This window comes from Bos indicus x Bos taurus, unplaced genomic scaffold (assembly GCF_003369695.1).
Source record: "Bos indicus x Bos taurus breed Angus x Brahman F1 hybrid unplaced genomic scaffold, Bos_hybrid_MaternalHap_v2.0 tig00002149_arrow_arrow_obj, whole genome shotgun sequence".
In the NCBI taxonomy this organism is placed as follows: domain Eukaryota; kingdom Metazoa; phylum Chordata; class Mammalia; order Artiodactyla; family Bovidae; genus Bos; species Bos indicus x Bos taurus.
Genome location: NW_020867507.1, coordinates 6662 through 31492, shown reverse-complemented (window position 1 = coordinate 31492; position 24831 = coordinate 6662). Strand labels below are relative to the sequence as shown.

At 37.7% G+C, this 24831-nt stretch overlaps 1 protein-coding gene across 1 annotated transcript in view; it reads left to right on the top strand.

Moving 5' to 3' along the window:
- Positions 1-23071, top strand: part of LOC113888824 (disintegrin and metalloproteinase domain-containing protein 28-like) — a gene marked incomplete at both ends in the record, with an annotated part of 34560 nt that extends 11489 nt beyond the window's left edge. The window contains 7 exons of the mRNA XM_027535801.1: positions 3986-4057; positions 5329-5400; positions 10517-10686; positions 12911-12995; positions 16551-16681; positions 20850-21027; positions 22982-23071. Coding sequence (XP_027391602.1) covers positions 3986-4057; positions 5329-5400; positions 10517-10686; positions 12911-12995; positions 16551-16681; positions 20850-21027; positions 22982-23071 — 798 coding nt within the window. The remainder of the gene's footprint in view (positions 1-3985; positions 4058-5328; positions 5401-10516; positions 10687-12910; positions 12996-16550; positions 16682-20849; positions 21028-22981) is intronic.
- Between the last annotated feature and the right edge of the window lie 1760 nt (positions 23072-24831).

Sequence of the window (24831 nt, the reverse complement as noted above, 5' to 3'; positions counted from 1 at the left end):
TGGAAGTGTTAATGTTAGTCACTCAGTTATGTCCAACTCTATTTGACCTTATGTACTGTTGCCTGCCATGCTCTTCTGTCCATGGAATTCTCCAGGTGAAAATACTGGAGTGGGTAGTCAGTACCAGAGGATGAGTCCAACCCAGGGAATGAACCCGGGTTGGAAGGTAATTCTTTACCTTCTGAGTCACCATGAAGCCAGCATGGAAACTATAAAATAGATACACAAAAACTTTGTCATCCTTACCTTCATTTTCTTCAGGATGCATGTCACATCCAATCATCTCTTATACATGTTCTCAGAATCCATAATACCTGGACAGAAGAGGTCTGAATAAAACAGAATCTCTGTTGGATTCAATTTTCTGTGGATTTAAATTCTACCAGGCTTACCAGGTGGTTCAGCAGTAAAGAATCCACCTGCCATTGCAAGAGACACGAGTTTGATCCCTGGGTTGGGAAGATCCCCTGGAGAAGAAAATGGCAACCCACTGCAGTATTCTTGCTTGAAAAACCCCATCGACAGAAGAGCCTGTCGGGCTGCAGTCCATGAGGTCACAAAAAGGACACTTCTGAGAGACTGGGTACTGAGCAATAAGTTCTACCAGTGCTATGATATCTAAGAGCCCAGAAGAATCACTCTGAGCCACAAACTTCCATGAATGTTGATCTCCTGGTTAAGCTTGATACAGGTCCCTAGTCTTTCTGCCTCAATTCCTTGGTAATCATGTGCAAATATCCTCACTCTCATTACATCTTACTGTTTCATTTTGGTACTCCTCCTCAGGTCCTCTTACTATTAGCCCACCTCTGCTGGACCACTAAATATTTGAGGCCTCATGTAGCTCAGGAGAAGGCAATGGCACCCCACTCCAGTACTCTTGCCTGGAAAAGCCTATGGATGGAGGAGCCTGGTAGGCTGCAGTACATGGGGTCGCCAGGAGTCGGACACAACTGAGTGACTTCACTTTCACTTTTCACTTTCATGCATTGGAGAAGGAACTGGCAACCCACTCCAGTGTTCTTGCCTGGAGAATCCCAGGGATGGGGGAGCCTGGTGGGCTGCCGTCTATGGGGTTTCGCAGAGTCGGACACGACTGAAGTGACTTAGCAGCAGCAGCATGTAGCTCAATCCTGCATCACATTCTTTGCTTTATTTACATATCCTTCCTGGATAATCTCATCCAGTGCTATGTCTTATTTAAATAGGAACTTTGCACTAATTACCATCAAATGCATATCTCCAGCTTTGGCCTTAAGAGGCAAGACTGTGACAACTTACTGCCTACTTCATGCATCTAACTCTTGTCTGAATTTTTCACCTAGCTTCTTATCAATTACTACTGATTAAAGAGTTCAAGGATTTCCCTGGTGGTCAGTGGTTAAGACTCCTTGCTCCCAAGACATGGGTTCATCCCCTGGTCAGAGAATTAAGATACTGCATACTGCATACCACACACACACATGCACACACAGTTCAAGAACTCGGGTCAGTAACAAATCTACTGTGAAACATGATTTTTGCTTTGTTTTGTGGAGAGAAAGAAACTGAAATGAGGGAAGCTTGGAATGTGCAAAGGAGATGCAGCTCTGTTTGAGAAGCAAAGGACAGACTAGGTGCTATGGTGACTCTTGGCTTTGAACCCTTAGTAGAGGAGGGGCTACTTATTAGGATAGGAATACAAGGAAACAAACAAAAAAAAAACCAGACCCTAAGAGAATGCTGAAGTTAACATGTCTATTTCATGGACTAGTGGAGAAACTCCACTGTTCAAAAAATCTGAAGACTTTGGTTTTATTTTTAGCATTCCTATTAATTAGTTGTGTGTGTGTATATAAATGATAAGTGAAAAATCGCTCAGTTGTGTCTGACTTTTTGTGACCCCATGGACTATAGAGTCCATGGAATATTCCAGGTCAAAATACTGGACTGGGTAGCCTTTCCTTTTTCTGGGGGATCTTCCTAACCCAGGGATGAACCCCCTACTGCATTGCAAGTGGATTCTTTACCAGATAAGCCAAAAGGGAAGCCTGGTTTTAGAAAAGGCAGAGGAACAAGAACATTTCATGCAAAGATGGGCACAATAAAGGACAGAAATGGTATGGATCTAACAGAAGCAGAAGATATTAAGAAGAGATGGCAAAAAAACAAACAAACAAAAAAACAGAAGAACTATACAAAAAAGATCTTCATGACTCAGATAATCACGATAGTGTGATCACTAACCCAGAGCCAAACATTCTGGAATGGGGAGTCAAGTGGGCCTTAGGAAGCATCGCTATGAACAAAGCTAGTGGAGATGATGGAATTCCAGTTGAGCTATTTCAAATCCTGAAAGATGATGCTGTGAAAGTGCTACACTCAATATGCCAGCACATTTGGAAAACTCAGCAGTGGCCACAGGACTGGAAAAGGTCAGTTTTCATTCCAATCCCAAAGAAAGGCAATGCCAAAGAATGCTCATACTACAATTACACTTATCTCACGTGCTAGTCAAGTAATGCTCAAAATTCTCCAAGCCAGGCTTCAGCAATATGTGAACCGTGAACTTCCTGATGTTCAAGCTGGTTTTAGAAAAGGCAGAGAAACCAGAGATCAAATTGCCAACATCCGCTGGATCATCGAAAAAGCAAGAGAGTTCCAGAAAAACACCTACTTCTGCTTTATTGACTATGCCAAAGCCTTTGACTTTGTGGATCACAATAAACTGTGGAAAGTTCTTAAACAGATGAGAATACCAGACCACCTGACGTGCGTCTTAAGAAATCTGTATGCAGTTCAGGAAGCAACAATTAGAACTGGACATGGAACAACAAACTGGTTCCAAATAGGAAAAGGAGTACGTCAAGGCTGTATGTTGTCACCCTGTTTATTTAACTTATATGCAGAGTACATCATGGGAAATGCTGGGCTGGAAGAAGCACAAGCTGGAATCAAGATTGCCGGGAGAAATATCAATACCCTCGGATATGAAGATGACACCACCTGTAAGGCAGAAAACAAAGAAGAGCCTCTTGATGAAAGTGAAAGAAGAGAGTGAAAAAGTTGGCTTAAAACTCAACATTCGGAAAACTAAGATCATGGCATCTGGTCCCATCACTTCATGGCAAATAGATGGTGAAACATTGGAAACAGTGACAGACTTTAAAATCACTGCAGGTAGTGATTGCAGCCATGAAATTAAAAGACTTTTGCTCCTTGGAATAAAAGCTATAACCAACCTAGACAGCATATTAAAAAGCAGAGACATTACTTTACCAACAAAAGTCCATCTAGTCAAAGCTATGGTCTTTCCAAGAGTCATGTGTAGATGTGAGAGTTGGACTATAAAGAAAGCTGAGTGCCGAAGAATTAATACTTTTGAACTGTGATGTTGGAGAAGACTCTTGAGAGTCCCTTGGACTGCAGAGATCCAACCAGTCCATCCTCAAGGAAATCAGTCCTGAATATTCATTGAAAGGACTGATGCTGTAGTTGAAGCTCCAATACTTTGGCCACCTGATGGGAAGAACTGACTCATTTGCAAAGACCCAGATGCTGGGAAAGTTCTAAGGCAGGAGGAGAAGGGAATGACAGAGGATGAGATGGTTTGATGGCATCACTGGCTTGATGGACATGAGTCTGAGCAAGCTCTGGGAGCTGGTGATGATCAGGGAAGCCTGGCATGCTGCAGTCCATGGGGTCGCAGAGTCGGACATGGCTGAGTGACTGAACTGAACTGATTAATTATTTATGCAATCCTTTACACTCTGGTAAAAATGAAGGGGACAGACTAGAATATCACCAATGTCTCTTCTACCTCTGACATTCTAAGTCTAGTCTGTAAGATGATCCTGGTGGTTAGTTAGAGTCAAAATGGTAGTATTGTCTTCCTTCCTTCCCAGATACCAACCAACTCTTATTAGATTACACATTTCATATTTAAGAATGATTCTTGCAGAGAGAGACATTGCCTTCATAATTTTCCTTTTTATGGTTTTTACAGACATCCAAAGACCAGAAGTTTTGGGAAAAAAAGAAATATGTAGAATATTATTTGGTCCTGGACCATGGTGAGGTAATTATATAGATAAATGAGTCTTTTAAAATGCTATGCTGCATAAGTTTATTATGCAAGATATTAAATAGTGGATATGTTCTTAAAATAATGAATATGAACTATTCTTTTTTATAAATTTAGAAATTTGACATGCATTTAGGCTGATATTTTACTTTTTAAGGAATGAGTGCCTAACATAATATGCATAAACTGATCATTTTGCACTAAAATGCTCCTTTCTTATTGTCTCAAGAGCTCCAAACTTATTTTCTAATTAAATTCTTTAGTCACTTGTTTTATGTTAAGTAGTTAAATCATTGGTAAATTAAAGTTTATGCTTATCAGGGAGTGATAAATTTTTAAAAAAGCTAATAGAATTTTCTGAAAAAGGCACTTTTTGGTAATATTCATTGTTAATCGTTTTTTTTTTTTTTTTTTTTTTTAATTTGAAATAAAGCTTTGTCATGGGCCAGATTAGGTTCTTAGTTTGCAGATGCCTGACCTAAAAGCCAGAATCCAAAGTGAAAGTTAAAACTATTCCTTTGGCTAACCAGCCTATAAAAGAATTAGGACCACAAACTGAGAAAAATCATTTGTAGCATGTGTGACTGATAAAGGGCTAGATTCTTAACTTGGAAAAATGTTCATCACAAAGAAAAGAAGACAAGGACTCTGATAGAAAACTCTGTAAAGAATTTTTCATTTAGTTACATAACACATGGTGCTTTGGTTACAGTTTTGAATGCATTTTAATATATTGATTATTCTAAACCTGAATTCCATAAATGTGATCACAAAGGAAAACTTATGATAATATGAATAAGTTAATTCATTTTTGACCTCTCTTATTATAGAAAGTTTTGACCTCTTATTATATAATGTTTTATATATATATATATATATATACATATATATATATACTTATTATATAAAGTTTTGACTTTTCTTATTATACTAAATTCATTTATTGCTCGTATTTCTTTAAATGAGTAGACTCTTCCTTGCATTAGTTCTACACAGTTTAGGAAGCCATGGTATTTAACTGAAAATACCTCAGGAATAGTTCCTTAGATCTTTACACTGAGCTAGTACTTTATAGGATGAAACATCATCTTCTTAAGTGTTTTCATTTAGCTAAAGGAATAAGGAAGTGCTTTGTTTTTAATAAGTGTCAACTTTTATAATTGATCATTAATTATAATAAATAAAATTAGTGAAATTGCTATTTTTAATCTTCTAATTACATTCATTTCTATCAATGTCTATATTTTGTCTGTGCTGTTTTTTAGTTTAAAAGGCACAATCAAGACCAAGAGGAAATAAGAAAGACGGTATTTGAGATGGTCAATTACATCAACATGGTATGGCATATTTTATTGAGTGTAGTTTTAACAATTTGTTAGGTGGTGTCATTGGTCATTTCATGATACAGGGAAGAAAAACCAATACTTCTAAGAATATGGCTGACTGTCTCTTGAAAGGTGACCATGACTTTGGCTACTTCATTGAATATTAATATTACATGATAGAGAAGTATCTCACCTACTTGCCACATTATTCTCAGGTCCATCAAGATTTAGAAGGTGGTTTTGTTTCATGGTCTTTGTTTTTCTAAAGCCCATTCTAAAGAAAATGCTGACATACAAATCCCAATAGAAAACCAAATGGAAAAACCAACTAACCAACCAATGAGATACGCCAAACTCTGGTACAATAGCAGCTTTCAATACATTATCTCATTTAAACCTTGAACAACCCTAATGTATTATTAAACCTAATTTATAGCTAAGGAATTAGCTTCTAAGACACAAAATAACTTGTCTAAAGTCACAAAGTTGGAAAACATAGAGAGAAGATTTAATCTTAGATTGGTTAGATTTCCAAGCCTATTTTCATTGTGCAACTGTTGATTCAGTTCTTTAAACATGATTTTATCATCTAATTTCCATTAAAATTATTTTTATATCCCTTCTATTCAAACCTTGTTAGTTGAACATATGGTTAGCTTACTTTGTTGAAATGGCTGAGTCACCTGCGGTCCTGCAAATACTGTAACAATAGAAATGAAATGAAGGTGGACCCAGTAACCAAGGTCATATCTCATTTTCTCACCACAAAGAGTATGCTGACTCCTCTTAGGAGACCTCAAGAAGTGGCCATGTTTATTGAGCACTTACTTTGTGGCAAGTATTCTTCTAGATTATGGAAATAAAAAGATGAACAAAACTGACAAATATCTCTTTCTTCAAGGCATTATTCTTCCCTTCAGGAAGTTAGCATTCTTGTTCAAAGAGGCAAACAAGTCAAATAAAGAGTGTGTAAGATGATGATATGTGCTGTAAAGAATAATAAAACATTTTTTAAAAAGAGAGAAAAAGAGAAAGGAAGAGAAAGATTTAGATGTATGCATTGTGGATTGGTTTTTTTTTTCTTCTTCTTCTTCTTTTTTGACTATGTTAATTCTTTGTTGCAGCACTCAGGTTCTTCGTCATGGCATGCACACTACTCTAGTTGCAACGCATGGGCCCTTCGGTTATGGTTTGAGGGCTTAGTTGCCTGCAGTATGTGGGATCTTAGTTCCCTGATCAGGGATCAAACTCCAATCACCCTGCATTGGAAGATGGTTTCTTTACCAGAGAACCACCAGTGAAGTCCTGAGGCGAGATATCTTGGGTGCTGTGTTAAATAGGGAAGTCATCTCTAATAGGGTAATATTTGAGCAGAGACTTGTAGGAAAGAAACAGATGTAACCCTAGGAAGAGCAAATGACCTGAGTGCAGAACCCAGATTGCCTTGCTTGAGGAGTAAGTGGAAGGCCAGAGCCAAGAGAGGGAGATGACATCTAAAGGTAGTGGTGGCCAAAACTTGAAGGCCCTAGTGAGCCTTTGTAAGGACTTTGTTTTTTTTTTAATTAAAATATAGCTGATTTATAATGTTGTATTAATTTCTGCTGTACAGCAAAGTGATTCAGTTATACATTTATGTACATTCTTTTTATATTCTTTTTCATTATGGTTTATCACAAGATAAGCCATTTCAAAGTATGTACGGTTTATACTGAGTACAGTTTCCTGTGCTATGCAGTAGGACCTTGTTGCTTATCCATCTTATAAATAATAGCTTGTGTCAGCTAATCTCAAACTCCTAATCCATTCCCCCATGCCACCCTCTCCCCATTGGCAACTACAAGTTGGTTCTCTATGTCTGAGAGTCTGTTTCTGTTTCCTGAGTAAGTTCATTTATGTTATATTTTAGATTCCACAGATAAGTGATCACAGATGGTATTTAGGACTTTGTTATTCTTAATGAGTGAGGAAGACATTAGAAAGGCTGAACTGAGATGTGACATGTTTAGATCTGTGTTCTTAAAAGATGACTTTGGCTGTTCTGTTGAAGATAAACTGAAGGAGTGCAAGAGCAGAAATGAGGCCAGGTAGGGGAACTGGCCTTGTTCAGGCTAAGAGATGGTGGTGGCTTGAGAGAAACCAGTGATGGGTGACCTATTGAGAAGGTCTGATCTCTGGATAGAGTGACTTGAGTTTAGAAGGTGGATGGGATATAAGAAGCATAAAAAAAGAGAGAAGTCAGGTGACATCAAGGGTTTTGACCTGAGCAACTTCAAGAATGTGAAGCAATGGTGGGGGGACAATGGGAACCTTTCAGAGAAGAGATTAGGCTTTCCATTTTGGACACATCAACTTTGAGGTATCTTTTTGCACAAAGACTTCTAGTTGGAAATCCTGAAGACACAAGATTGGAGTTCAGGGCAAGTTCTGGGTGGAGATATAAATTTATACCTTTTTTTAAACTTGGTCATTATTTATTTATTTTTAAATTGGATTCTAATTGCTTTACAATGCTGTGTTAGTTTCTACAATAGTGTGAATTAGCTATATGTATAGCACACATAGGTGGCATAAGATGGGTCAGCAAACTGTGGCATGTGGACCAACTGTGGCCTGTTGCCTCTTTATAAGTTTTATAAATAAAGTTTTATTCAATCATAGCCATGCCAATTTGTTTACATTGTCTATGGTTGCTTTCCTGCTATAATACCAAAGGTGGTGAGTAATTGCAACCAAGACCATGTGGCCTCAAAGCCTAAAATATTTTCTATCTGGACCTTTACAGAAAATATTTGTAAAATCACCAGGGAAATGGGTGTAGGTAAGCAGGAAAAGGACACAAAAATATATCCTTGAAATACTTCTTTGAGGAAGAGTAAGAGGGGAGGAGGTGAGAGTGGAGGTGAGACCAAGGAGTAGACAGGAAAGAAAAGGAAAAGTTGTGGTTGTGGAAACTACTTGAAACAAACATCTATCAAAGAAAGACATAATCAATGATGTGAGATGCTTCTGAGGACCAGGGACTGGCCATTGGATTTAACAAAGGAGAAATTGTTGGTCTCCTGGATGAAGCAACAGACTGTAAAAATCATGATTTTAGGGAGTCTAGAAACAATGAGAGAAGTGAACTTAGAAACAGCAAATACAGATTTTTTTTTTCTGGAAGTTTTTGCTATAAATGGGAGCAGAGAAATGGGGCATAACTCAAAGGAGGAAAAATCACAAAGAGACATTTCCCCTGCCACAATGAGGCATCCTTTTGATTCTGATGAGAATCATTGCGCAGAAGGCTAAACACTGACAGTGCAAAGAAGACGGAAAAATTGCTAGAGGAATCTCTGATACGGGGTGAGATGGCAGGTCCGGTGCATAAGTGAGGAAGCTGGCCTTGGGTCACTGACCTGTCATTCATGCAGTGAAGAAGGGCAAGTACAGGCTGTTTGAACAGGTGTAGACCAGTGTGGGTGGATGGATGGAGCTTGTGGAAATTCTCTTCTGGTTGCATCTTCAATGAATCTGCTTAAAGTCAGGACTTGAAAGAAAGTGCCAGAATGTTTAAGAAAGAGAGGCATGTGCAGAAGGCTGTGAGAGTGAATGGATTTTGGAAATACAGCAGGTTTGCTGGATGGTGGTTCAGACCACTTGAGGTTAGTAGTCATGTCTTCTGAGTGAAAGCAGTCAGCATCATTTGCTTTCGCCTGTCTGAAAGCAGAGCTTGATGGAGGAGAAACAGAAAGGACAGTTTGTTTTAACCAGGGCTGAAGTTTTGTCAGGTGGGTGAAAAAAAAGAAGAGAGAAATAAGAAAGTTGGAAAACAATCAAAGCAATATTTTAATCTGGTTAGATTTTTACTTCCCTTTTGATGATAACTGCATACCTCAACACTTTTCTTGTTTTCTTTTTTAAAAAATGTCTTCTCAAATTTCTTAGCAGGGAGTTTCCCCAAGAGAAAGTCTTAACTGTGGTTTTCCCCAGCTTTATTGAGATATATTTGACATATTATATTGGACAGATTTAAGGCATTCAATGTGTTGATTTGGTATACTTATATATTGCAAAATGATTAGTTTGGCTAACCTGATAGGTTGGCGAACATCTCCATCATGTCACATGATTCCATCAGTTTTTTTTTTTTTAATGATAAAAACATTTAGAGATCTGCCCTTTCTGCAATTTTGAAGCATAGAATACAATATCATTAACTGTAATCCCCATATCATACATTAGATCCCCAGAACTTACTTATCTTATAACTGGAAGTTTGTACTCTTTGCCCAACACTGTGCAGTTTTACAAACTATAGTAGCAATATAAGTTTTTGTCTGTAAAGTAAATGTATTGTCTCATAAGCTTAACTGGTTATTTCTAAAGGTATCCTATATGGGCTGTAGATTCTTTGGTTCAATCCGTTTGATAACAGAGGTCCCTTACTTTATTGTAACTCATTTATATGCAGGACTTTTCCATGTAGCCTTTTCCTTTTCTGATGTTCAAATCAGCACTGAGTCAAGTTTGCTAATTCTTTTTAAAAATTTATTTATTTTCCATAGCAAGATTTTTTTTAACTTTTTATTTTGTATATTGTAATAGTTTCACGTGGACAGTGAAAGGACTCAGCCATACATACATATGTATCCATTCTCCTCCAAACTCCTCTCCCATTCAGGCTGCTACATAATACTGAACAGAGTTCTCTGTGCTATACAGTAGGTCCTTGTTGGTTATCCATTTTAAATATAGCCAAGCTTGTTAATTCTGAAAGATTATGACTCTTAGAAAGTTACATTGCAATTGAGGAAATATATTTATATAGTGAGGTCATAGTCATGAACTACTAGAAGGATATTATAATATTTCTTGAGGTTGCAAGCAGGAAAATTTTGTTTCAATAGACCCTTTGTCACCAAAAAAGGGAGTTTATAGACTAAGAGTGTCTGTCTTGCCTACAAATGGGGATGCTAGTGTCTGCCAAAAGAGGTGGTAACTTCCATTACACAAGTATGTTTGGAAATAAGGTTTTTACAGTGTAGTTGTAAATAAATTTGAAAATCTGGAGTACATAGAAAATATTAAAAGATAATAACACCATTATGAATAGTTGCTTTGCCATTTTTTTTTTCTTTTGTAACAGCTTTATAAAAAGCTCAATACTTACGTGGCCTTAATTGGGATGGAGATCTGGAATGACAAGGATAAGATAGATATATCTTCCAATGCAAAACTCACTTTAGAAAATTTTTCTAAATGGAGGACAGGTGTCCTCCTGAAGAGAAAGCACCATGATGTTGCTCAACTACTCACGTATGTATAGATTTTCCCCCTTTTTACATTCTGTGGTATTTGGCATAGACATCTTTGAAAGTCTTGGCAAAGCAAATGGTATCTCAAAACATTACAGATTTACATAGGATGCTAAAAGTTTAAAAAATATTCTTTTGTATCTTACGTTGCATATGGTCTTCTTTTCTTTTTTTTTAAAGAGAGAGAAGCTATATGGGAGCAATGATTCATCAGAAGATTTTTTTATTGTTATTTGGTCTATAACAGAACAGAAAGACGGGGTTTAAATAACGGGGGCTTCCCTGGTGTCTCAGAAGTAAATAACCTTCCTGCCAATGCAGGAGACATAGTTTTGATCCCTGGGTTGGGAAGATCCCTTGGAGGAGGAAATGGCAACCAACTCCAGTATTCTTGCCTGGGAAATCCCAAGGATAGAGGAGCCTGGTGGACTATAGTCCATCGGGTTGCAAAAAGTTGGATACTACTTAGCTACTGAACAACAGCAGCAGCAGCTACACAGGATATGAATACTGCAAAGCTGGTTCATTGGGGTTATCTTTGAAGGATAGCCACCACAGTTTCTTAGTTTGGAAAGATGAGTTCCAGACTCAAGGACTCAGCACAAGACATACCTCATTTTTTGGAACTACTAACACAACAGAAGTATCGAAATTAAACTTAATGACTGAGCTACAAACATAACAATATGGGAATTAAACTTTTACTAGACTGGCTAGTAACCTCAGATATGCAGATGATACCGCCCTTATGGCATTAAGTGAAGAGGAACTAAAAAGCCTCTTGATGAAAGTGAAAGAGGAGAGTGAAAAAGTTGGCTTAAAGCTCAACATTCAGAAAACAAAGATCATGGCATCTGGTCCCATCACTTCATGGGAAATAGATGGGGAAACAGTGGAAACAGTGTCAGACTTTATTTTGGGGGGCTCCAAAATCACTGCAGATGGTGACTATAGCCATGAAATTAAAAGTCGCTTACTCCTTGGAAGGAAAGTTATGAACAACCTAGATAGCATATTCAAAAGCAGAGACGTTACTTTGCCAACTCCAGATTCCAAATGAACTCTCTCCACTGGAAAGAGAAAGCAAAATAGTGAACTCCATAATGGGGGAGAATTTTATTTTTTATAAATGAGCTAGGAGCAAGAATTAAATCCACAAAAATGTAGACTTGAATATAAAAATTTTCTAATATAATTTTAAAAGAGAATACAAAGGCCATAAATCTTTAAAGTATTGTGTATGACACAAAGTATTATTTCAAAATAACAGATAACTCCATAAGGAATGGAAAGTGGAAGGAAGTTCTCTAATTTCCTCATTTTTTATGGCAAAATGTATACTCTCCATTTTTGATGTTGATAAGTGGGAAAATATAGGTTCAACTTTTTATGTAAATGCATCTACTAAGGGAATTTGAAAAATAATGCATACTTTGCAAATTTCTAGAGACAGACCAGAGTGACCATCTTGAACAGATAGCACAATAGTAATAATCAAAGAAGCACATGGTATACTTACAAATTGAAAGGAAAACAAAATGGAATAAATTTTTAAAAAAGAAATTAAAATGACTAAAGACCAAATATATTATCTATGTGAACAAATGCAAGTAGTTAAAATATCTCTTAAACAGGACAGATATTTCAATTGCATAAGTACTTCAATAATACAAAAGCTTTCATAATGGGGCCAAATTCCAAATCCAGCTACAGCTATAGCAGTGCTAAAAGAAAATCAAAGTAAACATATATGAGGAAAATATAAATTAAAATGAAAGATATTTCACTTTAATATATGTATTTATATACATTTATAATTTAATTTATATTTATAAAGCAAAAATATTAACAGTGATTACATCCAGATGCCTGGATTTAGATGGTATGACAACCATAATATAAAAAAGTGTCGTGAGGTCCTCTGCTAATCAGCATTCTAGAGGAATTGTCTATAGTAAAAATGTCTATTATTAGAATCATGAGTGCCTGCTAAGTTTCATTTGTGTCCGACTCTTTGCAGCCCTGTGGACCAGAGCCCATTTCATGGGATTCTCCAGGCAAGAATACAGGAGTTGGTTGCCATTTCCTCCTCCAGGAGATCTTTCCCACCCAGGAATCGGAGTCTCTTATGTATCCTGTATTGGCAATCAAATTATTTACTACTAGCCCCACCTGGGAAGCCCAATTAGAATCATAAGTTGTATCAATTTCTTTCTTTTTCACAGGACAGTAGCATTTTCTGGAACAACTGTGGGCCTTGCTTACATATCTACAATGTGCTCTCCTGATTTTTCTGCTGGCATCATCAAGGTTTGTTTAAAGATAAAATTGCTGGTTCTACAGTTCAAGTCTGTCAAGGGCTGTTGTGCTGAATCTATGGAGAAAATATTGTTTTTCTCCTTTAATCTGTTGATGTGGGAAATAACATTGATTTAATTTCAAATATTGACTCAATCTTGCACATTCACCATAAACCTGGCATGGTCATACTGTATTATATCTTGTATATATTGCTAAATTCAACATGTTAACGTATCATGAGGATTTTTGCATCTATATTCAGAAGGGATATTAGTCTGTAGTTGTCTTTTCCTATATATGTATTTTTCAGGTTTTACTCTCAGGACAAATATCAGTATAAACTTGACCATATATAGTGATGTGTAATTTTCAATTTTCTGGAATATTTGAATAAAACCAGTTTTTTTTTTTTCTGGAATATTTGAGTAATATCAGTATTGTTGTTTAGTTGCTAAGTCGTGTCTGACTCTTTTGCCACACCATAGACTATAGACTACCAGGCTTCTTTGTCCATGGGATTTCCCAGGCAAGAATAATGGAGAGGGTTGCCATTTCCTCCTCCAGGGGATGTTCCTGACCCAGGGATCAAACCTACATCGCTTATGTCTCCTGCATTGGCAGGCAGATTCTTTACCACTAAGCCACCAGGGAAACCCCAAATCAGTAGTATAACATAGTAAAGTGTTCAGTACAATTCACCAGTAAAACCATACGGGCCTGGTATTTTTTGTTGCAAGGTTTTTAAGCATGCAATCAATTCTTTAATAGATATAGAGCTATTCAGGTTATTTATCTCTTCTTAAGTAAGCCATGGTAGTTTGTGTTTCAAGGAAAGTTGTCCATTTAATTTAACTCAGCATAAATTTGTTGATGATATTCCCTTACTATCTTTTTAATATATGTAGAATTTATAGTGATTTCCCCTCTGTCATTCATGATATTAGTAGTTTGTGTGTGTGTGGAGAGGCGGAGGGTTTCCCCATAATCAGTTTGGCTAGGGTATATCAATTTTATTGATCTAAGAGAAACAGTTTTAGCTTTACTGATGCTCCTATGGTTTTCCTGGTTTCTATTTTATTAATTTCAGTTCTTGTCTTGACTATTGATTCTTTTCTTGCTTTCTCTGTATTTAATTTGTTCTTTTTTAGTTAAGTAAGGAAGAATTTTAAATCATGAACTTGAGACTTTTCTTCTTTTCAAATATGATCATTTAATGCTATTAATTTCTTACTAAGCACTGTTTCACGACTGAGCGACTGAACTGACTGATGCCCTGTTTTAGCTGCATCTGAGATATTTGGCTATGTGTGTTTTCATTTTTATTAAGTTAAATTTTTTTCTAATCTTCATTTTGATTTCTTTTTGGACTCAAGTATGATTTAGATATTCAGGTCAATTTAGATTTGATCCATTTATCATATAATGTTCCTCTTTTTCCTGAATTATCCCTGTTGTAAAGTCTACTTTTTCCAATATAAGTATAATACTTTGTGGACGGTTTACTTGATACAACGTTTTCCTTTAATTTTTAACATGTGGACTTCTTTCCATTTAAAGATTAATGCTAGACAGTATACACCTGGGTTTTTTTTTTAAGCTAGTCTGACAATCTGTATTTTACATTGTATGCTTAAGTAATTTATATGTAATACATTACTGATATTGTTGAACTAAAATCTCGTCTTGCTAGATGTTTCCTATACCATTTCTTCTATTTTTTCTGCCTTTTTAGAATTGAGTATTCAAAAAATAATTTCATTTACCTCCATTATTAGATTTTTTATTGATTTTCCTTTTTAATGGTTGATGGGATTTATTACACATCTCTGCCTATCTGTTTTACCTTTGTTGTTGCTGTTGTTTAGTCACTCAGTTGTGTCTGACTCTCTGCAATCCCAAGGACTGCAGCACACCAGGCTTCCCTCTATTTTTCCTCTATTTCCTTGTATTGTTCACTTAAGAAGACTTTATTATCTCTCCTTGCTATTCTCTGGAACTCTACATTCATTTGGGTGTATCTTCCCCTTTCTCCTTTGCCTTTCACTTCTCATCTTTTTTCAGCTATTTGTAAGGCCTCCTCAGGCAACCATTTTGCTTCTTGCATTTCTTTTTCTTTGGAATGGTTTTGATCACTGCCTCCTGTACAATGTTATGAACCCCTGTCCATAGTTCTTCAGGCACTCTATCAGATCTAACCGCTTGAATCTATTTGTCGTATCCACTGTGTAATCATAAGGAATTTGATTTAGGTCATATCTGAATGGCTTAGTGGTTTTCCCTACTTTCTTCAACTTAAGTCTGAATTTTTCAATAAGGAGCTCATGATCTGAGTCACAGTCAGCTCCAGGTCCCATTTTTGCTGACTGTGTAGAGCCTCTCTATCTTTGTCTGCAAAGAATATAATCAATCTGATTTTCGTATTCCACCATCTGATGAAGTCCATGTGTAGAGTCATCTCTTGTGTTGTTGACAGAGGGTATTCTATGACCAGTGTATTCTCTTGGCAAAACTCTATTAGCCTTTGCTCTGCTTCATTTTGGAGAAGAAAATGGCAATCCATTCCAGTACTCTTGCCTGGAGAATCCCTTTGACAGAGGAGCCTGGCAAGCTACAGTCCATGGGGTTGTAGAGTCAGACATGACTGAGTAACTCACACACACACACACACACACACACACACTGCTTCATTTTGTAGTTCAAGGCCAAACTTGCCTGTTACTCCAGGTGTCTCTTGACTTCCTACTTTTGTATTCCAATCCCCTATGATGAAAAAGACATCTTTTTTTGGTGTTAGTACTAAAAGGTCTTGTAGGTCTTCATAGAACCGTTCAACATCAGCTTCTTTGGCATTAGAGGCATAGACTTGGATTACGGTGATGTTGAATGGTTTGCCTTGGAAATGAACCGAGATCATTCTGTCATTTTTTGAGACTGCACCCAAGTACTGCATTTTGGACTCTTTTGTTGACTGTGAAGGCTACTACATTCTTCTAAAGGATTCTCACCCACAGTAGTAGATACAATGATCATCTGAATTAAATTCACCTAATCCCATCCAATTTAGCTCACTGATTCCTAAAATGCTGACGTTCACTCTGCCATCTCCTGTTTGACCACTTCCAGTTTGTCTTGATTCATGGACCTTCTATGCAATTTTGCTCTTTACAGCACTGGACTTCATTTTCACCACCAGATGCACGCACAACTGCATCTGCACAAATGCACAACAGATTTCTGCTTTGGCCCAGCCTCTTCACTCTTTCTGGACCTATTTCTCTGCTCTTCCCCAGTAGCATATTGGACACCCACAGAAGATGAGGTGGGGGGCTCATCTTCTGGCATCATATCTTTTGCCTTTTCATACTATTCATGGGGTTCTCAAGGCAAGACTATTCAAGCGGTTTGTCCTTTCCTTCTCCAGTAGACCACGCTGACAAGGTGAGGAGGCTGAAGCTAAAATCAGACTCTCTACTCCACTTGGCTACAGTAAAAATATTTAATTATTTCCTGAATGATAATTCAGTTTGCAAACCAGAGGATCTGTCTCTCTCTTCTTATCCTCAGGATCACAGTAACAACGCACTTCAGGTTGCAGGAACCATGGCCCATGAAATGGGCCATAACTTCGGAATGTTTCATGACAACTACGATTGCAAGTGCCCTTCTATAGAATGTGTGATGGACGGATCATTAAGGTGAGCCTTTCTGGGAAGATGATACTTATTCTTGTTTTGGGTTCACTCTGGGCTATGCTATTCTTTTCTGTCATATTTATCAACCTGTTCAAACATAAGCAGCATCAGGACATGATCATGAATGTGGGTCTATACCAGTCTACCTGTGATGATGGTATCATCACACTCTTTGTGATGCCAAGGACTGTAGCCCACCAGGCTCCTCTGTCCTTGGAATTCTCCAGGCAAGAATACTGGAGTGAATTGCCATTTCCTTCTCCAGAGGATCTTCCCGACCCAGGTATCGAACCCAGGTCTCCTGCATTGCAGGCAAACTCTTTACCATCTGAGCCATCAGGGAAGCCCCATACCATCACACGGTACTATATATATATATATCATGTAGTATTTTTCATTAACTGAGATATAGTTTAAATATATTGTCTCTTTGCTCTTGGGGTGACATGTCACTCTATCCTCATCTTAGGCGCACAAGATCTGGGTTCAGAAGATCATTAGCATTTACCACAGTTTCAGTGAATTCAGATTGGTTGCTCATGAGGGAAAAGTTTTAGAAGAAAAATCTAATTAAAGAAGAAGGAAATTAGAACACTTACTAACACCATACACAAAAATAAACTCAAACTGGACTAAAGACCTATATGTAAGGTGTAATACTATAAAACTCTTAGAGGAAAATATAGGTAGAACATTCCTGACATAAATCACAGCAGGATCTTTTTCTATCTATCTCCTAGAAGATTGAAAATAAAAACAAAAATAAACAAATGGGATCTAATTAAACTTATAAGCTTTTGCACAGCAAAGGAAACCATAAAATGAAAAGACAACCCTTAGAATGGGAAAAAATATTTGCAAATGAAACAACTAACAAGGGATTAACCTTCAAAAATATACAAACCACTCATGTAGTTCAATATAAAAAAAAAAACAAAACAGACAATCCAATCAAAAATGGGCAGAAGATCTAAATATATATTTTTCCAAAGAAGACATACAGACAGCTAAAAAGCACATGGAAAGGTGCTCGACTCACTCATTATCAGAGAAAGGCAAATCAAAACTACAATGCGGTATCACCTCACACTGCTCAGAATAAAGTGAAGTCGCTCAATTGTATCCAAATCTTTGCAACCCCATGGACAGTAGCCTGCACCAGGCTCCTCCATCCATGGGGTTTTCTAGGCTAGAGTACTGGAGTGGGTTGCCATTTCCTTCTCCAGGGAATCTTCCTGACCCACGGATCAAACCCAGGTATCCTGCATTGTAGACAGACGCTTTACTGTCTGAGCCACCAGGGAAGTAAAAAAATCTACAAACAGGGCTTCCCTGGTGGTTCAGTGGCTAGAAGCCCGCTTTGCAATGCAGGCAACAGCAGCTCTGTCACTGGTCCAGGAAGATCCTGTTCGCTATGGAGCAAGTAAGCCCGTGCGCCACAAATACTAAGCCCCTCTAGAGCCTGCAAGCCGCAACTACTGAAGCCTGTGCACCTAGAGACTATGTTCCACAGCAAGAGAAGCCACAGCAATAAAGAGTAGCCCCCACATGACATAACTAGAGAAAAGCCGCGTCCAGCAACGAAGACACAGCGCAACCAAAAATAAATAAGTAAAATAATTATAAAAAGAATACATTTATTAAAAAAAATAACTATAAACAGTAAATGCTGGAGAGTGTGGAGAAAAGGGAACCCTCCTACACTGTTGGTGGTAACATAAATCGGTGCAGTCACTATGGAGAACAGTATGGAGGTTCCTTAAAACAATAAAATTAGAGCTATCATACCATCCAGCAATCTGTCTCTTGGGTATATATATGGAGAAAATATATACCATATTTTTATTGGTATATATTCTGAATTATAATTCAGAAAGATACATGCACCCTAATGTTTATTGCAGCATAATTTACAATAGCAAGGATATGGAAGCAACTTAAACGTCCATTGACAGAGGAATGGATAAAGAAGATGTGGTTAATATGAAATATTACTTAACCGTAAAAAGAATGAAATAATGGCATTTGAAGTAACATAGAGGGATCTAGAGATTGTCATATTGAGTGAAGTCAGACAAAGACAAATATATGATATCACTTATAGGTGGAATAAAAAACCTCAAGAGATGATTGATATTTGGTCTCGGTTTCAGAGTGCTCATTTAAAATGCTGAATTATGTGCAAACTACATTTTACATAGAAATGTATCTCAAATAGTTCCCATTTGTGATCTCTTCCAATAGAGGTCATTTCTATGTAAAACCATCAAAATTGCCTTTATAGGTCATGTCCATTTGATGGCCTCTAAACCCTTCAGTTCAGATGGTAAAGCGTCTGCCTGCAATGCGGGAGACCTGGGTTCAATCCCTGGGTCGGGAAGATCCCCTGGAGAAGGAAATGGCAACCCACTCCAGTATTCTTGCCTGGAGAATCCCATGGATGGAGGAGCCTGGGGGGCTACAGTCCACGGGGCCGCAAAGAGTCAGCCACGACTGAGCGACTTCACTCACTCACTCACTCACTCATAGGTGGAATCTAAAAATAGGGTATAAATGAACTTATCTATAAAATAGAAATAAAGTTACAGATGTAGAAAACAAACTTATGTTACCAGGGGTTTGCTGCTGCTGCTGCTAAGTCGCTTCAGTCCTGTCCGACTCTGTGTGACCCCATAGACGGCAGCCCACCAGGCTCCCCCGTCCCTGGGATTCTCCAGGAAAGAACACTGGAGTGGGTTGCCATTTCCTTCTCCAATGCATGAAAGTGAAAAGGGAAAGTGAAGTCGCTCAGTTGTGTCCGACTCTTCGCGACCCCATGGGCTATAGCCCACCAGGCTCCTCCATCCATGGGATTTTCCAGGCAAGAGTACTGGAGTGGGGTGCCGTTGCCTTCTCTGACCAGGGATTTAGGTGGGGAATATATTGGGAGATTGAGATTGACATATACACTCTACTATACATAAAATAGATAACTAATAAGGACCTACTGTATAGCACAGAGAACTCTACTCAGTACTTTGTAATGGCCTATATGGGAATAGAATCTTAAAAAGAATGGACTTATATATATATATATATATTTATATTTATATATATATATATATAAAACTGATTTACTTTGTATCTGTATACCTGAAACTAACACAGCATTATGCATCAACCATACTCTAACAGAAATTTTTTTAAAAAGAATGTTCTCACAGGAAGATGAAGAGAAAGTCTTTGAAAAGAGATTACATACTCCTGCCTCATCTGAGGCAAAACTGCTCTGGAATTTTATCTTTAAAAACCCCACAATTTCTTTGATGTGTTCATTTTCTCTTGTATTTCCCTCTCTCAGTTCACATTGGCTAAAGTTAAGTCTCCCATGCCCTTCCACAAAATAGAATATGACTTGCAGGCCAGTTACATATCTTATGCTATCTCTTCCAGATATCAATGCATTTTTATTTAAAAAAAATTTTTTTAATTTTTATTTAAATACAGTTGATTTACAATGCTGTATTCTGTACAGCAAAATGACTCATATATATATGTATATACATATGTATGTATATGCACATGAATATATATATATATATTATTTTTCATATTCTTTTCCATTATGGTTTGTCACAGAATGTTGAATATAGTCTCCTGTGCTGTACAGTAAGACCTTGTTGTTTATCCATTCTATATATGAAAGTTTGCCTCTGTTAATCCCAAACCCCAATTCCTTCCCTCCTCTCTTCCCACCACTGCCTTTTTAAACCTCATCCTTATTTATGGAATGAAAAGAGGCCATCAATTTAACTTCCTCTGAAGGAAAGTGAATTCTTAAACATATAAGTAAACATAATTTTAGTGCCTTTAGCGCTTCTCAACCAAAATGACCTAAGGCTGAATGAATGAGATTATCAGGATAAATTAGAAGAATTTTCAATTTATTTAACAGCAGCCTGGATGCTCTATTTTGAGATGTGGCCATACTTGCTCATTAAGCTGGAGGTGTTTCTACTTGCCCAGGTGAGCTAATTCAGGCACAAAAAAATGAGCTCATGATTTAGCAGCTGCTGAGTGGATTCCATTCGCACTTTTGGGTTATGTTTTGAGTATATCACACTCAGCATCTGATATTTCTCCCTATCTACTCAGTGTGATTGTATTGTTTTCTCTTTCCTTACCTTTACAGCATAAATATACCTACAGACTTCAGTTCCTGCAGCCGGGCCAGCTTTGAAAAATTCTTTGAAGATAAATTATCCAATTGCCTCTTTAATGTCCCACTGCCTACAGATATCATATCCACCCCGATCTGTGGGAACCAGTTGGTAGAAATGGGAGAAGACTGTGATTGTGGGACCCCTGAGGTACCACCAGCTCTTTTAAAAATGATCTAGTTTGTTTTTCAATTGCTTAAGAGATGAACTGTTAAAGAACATATGTGTGCATGCTAAGTCGCTTCAATAATATCCGATTCTTTGGGACTCCATGGACTGTAGCCTGCCAGATGTCTCTGTCCATAGGACTCTCCAGGCAAGAATACTGGAGTGGATTGCCATGCCCTCCTCCAGGGGATCTTCCCCATCCAGGGATTGAGCATGAGTGTCTTACATCTCCTGCATTGGCAGCCTGTTCTTTACCATTGGCCCCACCTGGGAAACCCAAATGAACCTTGTGTTTCCTGTAATTTTGTAGATTTGTGTTTGTAGACAGTGGTCAGGTCAACCTTTCTCACAAAAAAACCCCTGAATTGCTTAAGATCTTCCTTGCTTCCCTCTCAAGATTCCTTCCCCATCTTCTGTTTTATAAATTCCACCCACCAGCTTGGGCTTCATATCCTCAACCCTCCTTTTTTGGGAGAAATACCTCACATTTCTTATGTGCCTAAGACTTACTGAGCAATTACTTTAGACCCAGCCCTATGATAGATCTCAGAGAGTGGAAATAACCTGCTTAGGGTCATGGGGCTGGTAATTGGAGGAGCCAAGATCTGGATTCAGGTGTTAGGTGTGTGTTTTTTTTTTTAAACAACCCTAGAGCCTCCCTGCCCTGGAATTCAGTCATTTCTCACTGCTTTGGGACTCAGAAATTGTTATCATTCAAAGTGCCTGGCTTGGTCCCACCCTCTTGATAGGGAAGCAAGGACTCTGAATGGGACCTTTGCCCCTATCTTATTAACATTCAAGTGAGTACCAGGCCAGGCCCTTAGGATGTGAGCCTTTCAGTAACTTGAAAACTGTGCATGCTTGCTCAGTGTCCAACTCTTCAACCCCATGGGCTATAGCCCACCAAGCTCCTCTGTCCATGGGATTTTCCAGGCAAAGATACTGGAATGGGTTGCTCTTTCCTCCTCCAGGGGATCTTCCCAACCCAGGGGTCCAACTCTGTATCCTGTGTCTCCTGCACTGGCAGATGGATTCTTTACCACTGCACCACCTGAGAAGCCTAACTTCAAAATAGGATTACACATTTATCTTTTCTGTGGGAAAAAGGAAACTTTCCCAGATGATGTTTGTTTGAAATAAGGTCAAGAGTTTCAACACTAAAAATCTGTGACTCTAAATACATCACACCTTTTGGCTGAATCTAAACAGCTGGGAGGGATTGGGGGCAGGAGGAGAAGGGGACGACAGAGGATGAGATGGCTGGATGGCATCACTGACTCGATGGACGTGAGTCTGGGTGAACTCTGGGAGTTGGTGATGGACAGGGAGGCCTGGCATGCTGCGATTCATAGGATCACAAAGAGTCGGACATGACTGAGCAACTGAACTGAAACAGCTACAAGGGGAGATTCCCCAGTAGGATTTTCCCCCATGCCTCGTGTAGGTGTTTGATTTCTTAGAAACGAGGAGGAGAGAAGAAGACAAAGTATATTGCCTTACAGAGAATTGAGTTAAATGTCAAACTTGATTAAAGAACTGTATTTTTAGATTTTCTGTACATGCTCTAGAGCTTAAACTTACTGCTGGATAGATACAAAACTGATGAGCTGAATTATGTTCATTAGTTAGAAGAATTTGATTTTCAAAAACTATCCCTTTTTTTGTTGTTTTATTTCATATTTCACCAAAAGTATACCATGTTCAGTATTAATCTGGAAGATTGGAGAAGCTAGAAAAGATATTTAAAAAAGAAAAAGACAAAGTCAAATTCAGATAAACTCAATATTTCTAATGTTAAGCTTGTGTTTTTTCTCCCAAATTATTTTCAGACCGTATCAAAGGAATGTCTGTGTGATGAGTAAATTATATTATGAATAGTGCAAAAAATGAGACCAAAAGCTAATCTGGTATTTACATTTGTTTCTGGATTTCTTAGGAATGTACCAACATTTGCTGTGATGCAAAAACATGTAAAATGAAAGAAAATGTTCAATGTGCATTAGGAGAATGCTGTGAAAAATGCCAGGTAAGATTATTATTTATTTATACCTTAATAATTATGTTTGCTCTTTGGTTTTTTTTTTTTTCTGTATTAAAATCTTATCTTAGAGGTTATGTTAAATGAAATAGGCAAAGTAATATTTTTCTGTCTGTAAAATAATGTTAGCTACCATCTCTCAAGTCCTCACTGAACACTTTGCAACCTTGGGCTCTTTAATTCTCTGACAGCCCTTTGAGGTAGATATTATTATTTAATTTTGTTTTTGAGGGGACAGAGTCTCAGAACAGAAAACATACAAAATAATATAGCCACTAAATGGCAAACTCCAAATATGACCAGTTCTAAAGCCAATGTTTGGTTACTCCTACCTACTGTTTCTTCTGATGCCATGGGGTCTTCTTGGACCAAGTCCAGTAACTGTTTGCGTATACCCTTTGTCAACAAAAAACAAATCAGTTAATCTAAGAAAGAAATGAAAAATTTCATTCTAGTCAAATTGAGGATCATAACGGGAAGACCATCTCACAATGCTCTGGAAACCAGTGAGCCCCATTAGGATTCAAAGCACAGTTGTGTAAGTTTTTCAAGACAAATACATTAATTAACATATTATCGATAATTTACACAATCCAGATCTAAGTGCCATCATGGCCCCTTACAAGCTCAAGAAGGAAAGTTATTGTTGGTGCTGGGAGGATGTTGCTCTTTATGATTGAGCAGGTATTTCTGCCCATGGCGAGGTTTGATTCATCCTAATGCAGATACACAATGCATATTCAGGGGAGAGAGGAGGCCATAGGGCAAAGATACTTTTTTATGTTTAAATTTTTCTTGTCTTGCCATAAAATATGAATTTATTTCATATTTTAATAATGGCTTAGTGGGAAATTTTATTTTGAATAATATAGGGGTTCCTTTATCTTCATCCTTTGAAGTCACTTCCAGATGAAATTCTTAGAAAAAAAGACTTAGGATGAGGATGCTCTGTCAGTTTCTCTGTGGGGCTTTTTTGAATTTCTCTTCCAGTTAAGAGTTTAGCATATTTCATTCTACTATGGCACAGAATTCTGTATTGTGATTATTTATTTGTTTTCTTAATTAAACTGATTGTTAAGGTCCAGGATCTGATTCATGCTCACTTAACAATGAATTGCATATATTTTAAATGCACGGTAATCATGTAAAAAAGGAATATGCAGATGGCATGCTGGGTTATAGGTAGTGTTTTGGATAGATGTTTTTTGTTTGTTTTTGTTTTGTTTTGATGTTGGAGGGAAAGGAAAGAAATAAAGAAAACCAAAAGGAATAAAATTGGAGAATGTAAGTAGTATTCAGCAAGTATTTAAGTCCCATTTGTTAGAGATTACGGGTGATTAAAAAAAAAAAAGTAGCTTGTTTCTAACAAGCTGTGTGTGCTGTGCTTAGTCACTCGGTAGTATCTGATTAGTTGTAATCCTTTGGACTGTAGTCTGTCAAGATCCTCTTGTCTGTCAGGGGAGTGTGTAATTTCCTCAGTTCTGTCTCACTGCAACAAAGATTTGAAACGGCGGACCAGTGTTACAGTTCAGTTACAGCTCAGTTTTATTTGGCAAGCAAAGGATAGTACACTTTCAAGGCGTGAGGGCAGGCCGACCCCAAAGGAGAGGTCTTGGCTTACTCCTTTTATTCATTTGTTTTCTCCCCACTGAGCCTGCCCTATGCAAATTGGGCTAGCCAAGAAGTGGGTATGTTTGTTTCACAGGAAGTTCTCACTCCAGTCCACAGGTTTTCTTTTGTTCCATTTT